Source organism: Montipora capricornis, chromosome 5, assembly GCF_036669925.1.
Source record: "Montipora capricornis isolate CH-2021 chromosome 5, ASM3666992v2, whole genome shotgun sequence".
In the NCBI taxonomy this organism is placed as follows: domain Eukaryota; kingdom Metazoa; phylum Cnidaria; class Anthozoa; order Scleractinia; family Acroporidae; genus Montipora; species Montipora capricornis.
The window spans coordinates 19,943,568-19,951,067 of NC_090887.1; the positions used below are offsets into that span (position 1 = coordinate 19,943,568).

General features: G+C 40.1%; 1 protein-coding gene and 1 long non-coding RNA gene across 4 annotated transcripts in view; one reads left to right on the forward strand and one right to left on the reverse strand.

The window, feature by feature from the left end:
* The window catches only part of LOC138049833 (uncharacterized), an 8,237-nt gene extending 6,960 nt beyond the window's left edge, over nucleotides 1–1,277 (forward strand). Inside the window, exon 3 of the long non-coding RNA XR_011132466.1 lies at nucleotides 1,177–1,277. This is a non-coding gene — a long non-coding RNA (uncharacterized lncRNA). The remainder of the gene's footprint in view (nucleotides 1–1,176) is intronic.
* The window catches only part of LOC138049832 (centrosomal protein of 128 kDa-like), a 54,421-nt gene that overhangs the window by 7,790 nt on the left and 39,131 nt on the right, over nucleotides 1–7,500 (reverse strand). For all 3 annotated transcript variants that reach the window (XM_068896283.1, XM_068896286.1, XM_068896287.1), the window contains 9 exons: nucleotides 6,445–6,541; nucleotides 6,180–6,229; nucleotides 6,050–6,085; nucleotides 4,393–4,470; nucleotides 3,335–3,378; nucleotides 2,828–2,897; nucleotides 2,340–2,384; nucleotides 1,338–1,417; nucleotides 480–556 (listed from right to left, as the gene is read on the reverse strand). In XM_068896283.1, coding sequence (XP_068752384.1) covers nucleotides 480–556; nucleotides 1,338–1,417; nucleotides 2,340–2,384; nucleotides 2,828–2,897; nucleotides 3,335–3,378; nucleotides 4,393–4,470; nucleotides 6,050–6,085; nucleotides 6,180–6,229; nucleotides 6,445–6,541 — 577 coding nt within the window. The remainder of the gene's footprint in view (nucleotides 1–479; nucleotides 557–1,337; nucleotides 1,418–2,339; nucleotides 2,385–2,827; nucleotides 2,898–3,334; nucleotides 3,379–4,392; nucleotides 4,471–6,049; nucleotides 6,086–6,179; nucleotides 6,230–6,444; nucleotides 6,542–7,500) is intronic.

Sequence of the window (7,500 nt, forward strand, 5' to 3'; positions counted from 1 at the left end):
CATTTCCGAGTTCATGTCTGCCTTCTCTTTAAAGCGAGTCTACGTGCGAAGTTTTTCTTATGATAATTAATTAATTGCAATCATATGTAAAGTAGAACCGATTACCATCACAAAAACTTCGCACTTAGACTCGCTTTGAAGAGGAGGCAGACATGAACTCAGAAATGGCCTATTAAACTATATTTATGCAAATACTTTCTTTTGCTTCAGTAATCCAATATGGCTGCTGGTCACGTGAGTGAAAATGCTCTATTTGAAAGATCCTGACATTAGAGAAGTTTAAAGTACCAAACATCCGCCAATAAACCAATACGGTTTATAAAAGTAAGTGGAAAATAACCCTCGGAGAAAAAAGAATGGCCACTTCATGTACGTATTATCAACTTTTTCGTACCTTGAGACGCATAACGCGTCTTGTGGCCATTTTCGCCTCTGAACAGAAAAAACGTTTTGTTGTACAGGATATGTAGCGTACTTACTTTCAGAGATACTGGATATCGTGTTGTCCGTTGTTGGGGACCAGTCTGATGTAGGGACAGTTTTACCTGTTGATGGTCTGCAATGAAAAGTTATAAATAAATAGTATCAAATTTTATAGGTCATCGCATGATTTCGAGTGCACTTTGGAATAAATACATGTAAGCACTTGTAATTTTTTTCAAAGACTAGAAATTGCACTCGCCCGTGTGCGTCTTTGAAAAATAATTTTCGTGCTTATTTAATCCAAATTGCACGAAAAAAAATCACGTTATTATGTGATAGCTCTCTTGGTTGCCGAGTTATTCAAGATTTTGATTTATGCAAATTAGAAGACTTATGCCGTCACACAGTCGACCCAAAATGATGTAGAAAACTAGGTTTAACAATTCGGTTAATGAGGTACATAGAATACATAATTATTTCTCTGTTGGCGATCAGTGTTCATGATAAAAGTGATCTTAAAAAGAAAGGAAAGTTCGACTGTAAAGATTCCAGACAAGAACTCTGTCAATGAAAAAAAAAAAGAGTTACCGCTCTTTAAATCTCTTGGGAGCAGAAATGTAAAGCAGTGATTAAAAAAAAAATTGGGAGAACTTGCTTGACTTTTAGATCTTAAATCAGTATCAGTGTTATGTTTTAAAGTAATAAACAGAGATTTGAACGCCTTAGCTGAAACATTTTCCTTTTGTACAATAGGTCGTTACAGTACTCTGGACAGGAAAGTATACTACTACCAGACACTGAAAAAGGAGAGGAATAAATCACAAACAAGTTGAATTACGCCGGCCATAGTTCCGTCATGCAGTCAGGAACAGCTCCGTGTTTGTTCATCTACGAGAAAACAAAATATCACTCACCTCAAGTTGATTGGAGGAGTGTCTGGAAACTGATAAAGTTTACGCTGTTTGGCTTTGGGACTGGACATGCGGTCCAAACTCTGTAGAGATAATGACGTGGTAATAAATTAAAACCGGAATCAGGATCCAAAGCTTCGCAAAATAGCAGAACACTATCTCCAGCAGTACAAGACCCCTGACAGTTTAACTTGCAAACTGAACTTTTTTAAAAGTGCCCCTGTGACCAAAAAATGTATTATTTTTCTTTGGATTTCAAAACTATGTTAAGTAAACACTGAGCGAGCAAAGTTTTAAGCCTTGATTTCAAAAAGACACTTGTTTATTTTAACTGGAATTTTCCTATTTAATGGTCCGCCATTACTACCTTTAAGATCTTGAGAGAGCTGGATAGAGGAGAAAATGACGTCAAAGGCTCACTAGTTTAACAATGCAACGCGTGTGCGCGCGGATCCAACCCTCTGAGGTCCAATCGGTCAGTTTTGAACGTGAGTAATGGCAGACCGTGAAATCTAAAACTTACACTCAAAGAAAACGACCTTTGGATAAAAATCAAAACTCAAAGTTTGGCCAGTCAAATGTTGGTTTTTGAGGGGAGGGGAAATCCGGAGCACCCGGAGAAAAACCTCTCGGAGCTGAGCAGAGAACCAACAAACTCAACCCAAATACGACGCCGTCTTGGCCGAATCCGGCCCACATTGGTGGGAGGCGAGTGTTCTCACCACTACGGGCATACCATTATGATGCAATTATGTTTGTAACAACCAGATTACCCTGCATTCTCTAATGGCTAGTTTACTCCGTGACATACGACGCAAGCAGACGCAAGCAATATATGCAGAAGCAGTATCGTTTTGACAATTGGTACCTTTCGTTAGAACAACAGGCACTAATTAACAACAAGTTAATGCGCCTGCGTATGCTGCTTATGCTTGCGTCCTACGTGTAAACCAGCCTCAAATACCGACATTTCAATACACTTGATAGCGACAAAAAGCACTTTACCTCAAGTAGTCTTGTGGACAAATTACTGGCGTCTAGGCCTTCTTGCTGTTTGAAAATACGAATGGAAAAATGTGTCAAGTAGCTGAAACCTCAATAAAATGTAACTAACCAACAAGCAAAAAAGCTACAGATACAGGCTACTAAAGATATTTGAGTCTTCTCCTCATTCTTTGTACTTTCGGACAATTACTACGACTGAAACCCCACAATACCCCTTACCCAACGCAATACTGTTTTGGAAGAAGCAAAAATAATTCGGCTCTCCCTCAGGCGCTCTCTTTGCGGGGCGAGCGAAAAAGAGGGAGTGAGGATGTCTCCCTCCCTTCTTTCTCAGTCGCCCCGTGAAGAGAGAGCCTGATCATAGACTACCTTTAACAATGTTTGTGGGATGGGACGGGGGACCCTCATAAGAAGAATCAATTCATGGAAGAAAGTGTAAGCGTCTCAGTTTTGTCCGAGATGCAGTCGTTGAATTACAAAGCTCTTACCCTATAATCCTCTGCAATCGTCTTAGCTCCTTGAAGTTCTCGACGGATACTGCCTACTCTCTCTTTATATCTAAAGCGAAAGCAAAAAATTTCAAGATCTCGAGAGCGAATTAGAGGTGAGATGGACTCGAATAATTTAAAACAATAACAATCGCCGAGAAACTTGAAAATGACGTTAGCGAAATGCGTATACAGTTCGTTGGGAAAAAACCCAGTTGATACCGTATTTAAGGGCTCTTTATGGAATGAATGATTGAAGGAATCAAGAAATTAATTTTAAAAGGAAAAAGTCAAATCTCTGGGAAGGCTATTTTTTTTCCTTCAGCGCATAGTGTTAAGATGAAGGCAACACGTGACAGCTTATGCTGATGACATTGTCTAAAATGTATCATGGGTGGCACAATCTCCCACAAAGGATATTAAATCCTATGACGTCTGTTAGCCGAGTCTCTTGCGTTCCTTGTGAAGAACACGAAATCTTGCGCTACGAGTGCAGTTCTGCCTTACCTGACATACTTATCGTGAAGTTTGTCTCGTTCTCTCTGTTGACCCTAAAACAAAATCGGAAAACAAGTGGAATAAGCAAGTTGGTCAAACCGCATGGCTTTACGGAAACATGCTTGGTCACATGCCTCGGCCTAGCTGTTTTGATCTCCCTGTCGCTCGGTCAATACGGCAAGGCCTCAGTTTGAGATTTTGCTGTAACAACCTCACTCTCGGTTGTTAAGTAGTTAGAAATGTTACTAATTAGAGACACTACTTAATACTTAATTAATTATTCAATATGTTAATCGTTTCTGATAGTTTCATTCTTATAATTTTGAACTTGAAAATGGTGTCATGAGGACGCCGTAACATCGTTCGCTTTTTATCGTTAATTTTTGACTCGGGAATACTCGGGAAAAAATCCGAGTGCTCCTTTCCAGGAGTCGAACCTACGACCTTCCGATTACTAGTCCGCCGTGTCTCCTTTAGCTTAGTGGTAGAGCATCTGAACTAGTAATCGGAAGGTCGTAGGTTCGACTCATGCAAAGGAGTACTCGAGTTTTTTCCCGAGTATACCCGAGTCACTATCGACAAATAAATACGTGTGCTTAAGATTGCGTCGTGATTGAGGGCCTAGTGTTCGCTATTGCCCCCGCGACCAAAACCCGAGGAGGCAACCTGGAAGTCCCCGCGTAAAAGGGTAAATATATAAATTGGTAGATATTTTAAGGGGAATCAATCTCGATTTGCTCAACGGGCGCGCAAGGTGGTATCGGCATTGCTTAAACAGGCGCGCAAGCGATAATGGTATTGTTCTACACGACCGAGGTGTTTTAGGAGTCACGAAGTAGAAACTTGCAAAGAGAACCAAAGTGCTGTTCGGGTTAACGATTGAAAAAACAAACATTGAAGCAAATCTGATGCAAATCAAGTTGTCTGGCTCAGAAAGTGATTTTGTCCGGACACAAATCAGAAACAAGAACGACGATTTGTCAGACGCAAATCAGAAACGGACGACATGTTCAGCATGTAATTTACATGTACACTATTACTTGTAATAAGCATGAATTGTCACCAACCCTCAAGCCTTCAAATTCTTCTATAACTTTTTGCCGATCATCCAGGGCTTCAGCTGTGGCATGCAAAGCTCGTGTACTCTGCAAATAAAACAAGCACGCCATTACCTTTAACGAATACTTCGAGTGAGTCTACCGCAATAGACTTAAATAAAGTGATTAGAGCGGTTTTTAATTGAGTGTCGAAAGTAATTAGCGAATTGCTTTGGTTTATGCTTACTTCACTCAGTGTTACTCAACCTACTTCACTACGAAGTAGGTTACTCAACCTACTTCACTCTTCACTCAGTGTTACTCAAACTACTTAAAGTTAACTGATCTCGTAGAAAAAAAAACTGTTGCAAAGTACGTTTTTTAGCGAGGACGTTTTAATTTGACCTTTTTGATTTGATTTGTTCTGATTTAAGTTGAATTGTAGTCTCCCCAGTTAGCAGAGCACTCGTACTCGCCCACTTTCGACATATTAAAATTCAGTCCTACACAAAAGGCATCATCTCGAGGCTCTGGGGAATAAACTCATACAAATCTTTAAATTTATTCCCCAGAGCCCCGAGATGATAACTTTAGTTTGGGACTGAATTTTAATATAACGAAAGTGGGCTATTCATCGAACTTTCCAAGGAGTTTTGTTAGTCCCTTGACAGTTTAGGAATAAGGCGTAGGGCTGGCCTAGATACACAAGTCAACCATAAGCACAAATAAGTTACGCAGACTCGGTTGCGTTTGATTAATTGGAACCTTTTGTTGGGAGAAAAGACATCAACCATGAGTTAACGTAGCTGCGTATGCTGCTTGTGTTTTTGCTTGGGTCTCTAATGTAAACCAGCCCAACGAAGTCTACTTCAATAGGCCAGTTTCGTATTACAATGGTTGGACTGGATCTAGCATGAAATGGAGGCTAATGCGGGCAAATTAATTTGCATTTGAAAAGATTCGCCCGCATTAGCCTCCATTCCATGCTAGACTCAGTCCAGCCGCGCGAATTCGAAAATGGTCTATTGAGACAAAATCATCTACATGAAGTTTTAATCAAGAATAATCCCTGCATTTGGGGAAAACGGCTTTTGATCATTTCGTTTGGTGGTTCAGGGCATGACCTCCAAGTGGTACAAATTTCTTGGCAGATATATTTTTTTATTCTACGGCAGAACTAAAAAACATGCTGATTGGGTGAGATGCAATAATATTTGAAATAAATTTTTTATGGTGAAGTGGCCGAAGAAAATCCTGATGTGCGACAGGCTCACTTGTCGTCCCACCAAAATGAAAAATCGACCCGAACAAAAAGTCCACAGAAAAAGAAAAGGTCAGCCCTAAAAGTCTGGTGAGAAAATATGTCCCCCAAAAAGAAGTCCAAAGTAAATGAAAATTCAAAAAAAAAAAAAAAGACCAATTCTTTTGTAAAAATGAAAAACATTCTATTTACTTCACTTAATTAAGTGCTTCCACAAAAATCCTACAAAGCCATGTGAAAAAGAAAAGTGTACCTTAAGAAATTGCAATCTCATTTTTGGCACTAACGCACGGCACGCAAAAAAAAAAAAAAAAAAGAACCAGGAAAGCATCTGTGTTGATGATCTTTGCGTAAACGCGAACATTCGGACAACTTGAGAGAGGTGTAATTTTTTTTCAGACGCTAGCTGGCACTAAGGGGTCTTACCGTCTCAAGATGTGTAGTAAGCTGGCCTATCCGATCCTGGAACAGAAAATAACATGTTTATTTCACTTTTCAAAGACAGAATGAAGAAAAAAAAACGAGTTTAACAAAGGCATTACAAGAAGTAACTAACCTGAAGAGCCTTTATGCTATCAGTGTTTTGTTTGTTCCTGGACTCTAAACCTAAACCAACAATGAAATTATATAAGCATGTGTAAAGTAGGTTTGGTAAAGAAGGGCTTACCCTTTACGATACCAGGGAATCCTTTTTTTTTCTATATAGTAGCTAATTTCCTCTAATACTGAACCTATTATATGAGTGAAGATTAATTCCCAAATACACAGGGAATCTTCCATTTATGAAATACCAAAAATATCTGTATACGTATGGAAATTACCTTTCTTTTGGGCGGCTAATTCATCGAGCAGCATACTCTGTTTATCCAGCTCGGAAATGAAGTATTCTTTGTCCTCATCCGCTTTCTCAACGACATCCTAAGAATAGCGGAAACATAGTAGTAACTTGACGTTTCCTTGACCTATTATAAATTAGTTTTTAATCCATTAAATGTACTAATTCGTGTGAATATGGATGGATCACAATCTGCAATCTTCACTCTCAAGCTGCGCTGAGCTGAAACACTTTGCAAACAATGCATTTGATAATGTACACCGTTTTAGGAGGGAAAGATCTAAGCTCTGTTGTAACGCAAACGATTGCCTTTGTTTTGATTTTAAAACGAAGCCCCAGATTACGTGCGCGTAAACAAAGAAGTGAACCAACTGGGTTGTAAGGCTAGTGAATTGGCCGCCGTTAAAGCCTGCTTTTCACTATCATAAACGCAAGCACAAGAGATTCGTGTCATGTGAAAATGAACCATAACGCAAGCACACGAAGCAGAGACAAAGATTCACTGGTTCCATGTTCTCTCTAACAACGCGGCGCTGCGAGTGAAACGCCGGGTCTTTTTCATTGGACGAACATCACAGCTTCCGTTGAGCTAGAGTTACGTCCCGTTTTCACTTGTACATACATACTCAATTGACCACTCCCCAAAGGGGCTTTTTAGGGCCAATGAACACAATCACCACAGAACAGAACATTCAACGACAACTGTTAAGAATCCCAACTGGCCGAGGCAAGCTAGTTGGCCGTTTACAAGTGCAGCTGAGATCAGTTGAACCAGGGACTACCAGGAAAAAATTCCACCAGTCACCAGAACTTATCTTGAACCTGGGATCCCCGGATCTCAAGGCAAGCGCCATAACCACTGAGCCGAACTGCCTCTTGACAACCAGGCTTAAAGTCAAGTGAGGCTATGATCCTCGCAATTATGAACGCAAGTTTTGCAATTCCGTAAAGAAGCCTGAAAAATTCAGGACTTCAACGGGGTTTGAAACCGTGACCTCACGATAATCAACTGAGCTATGAAGGTACTGACGTTGGGAGCTGG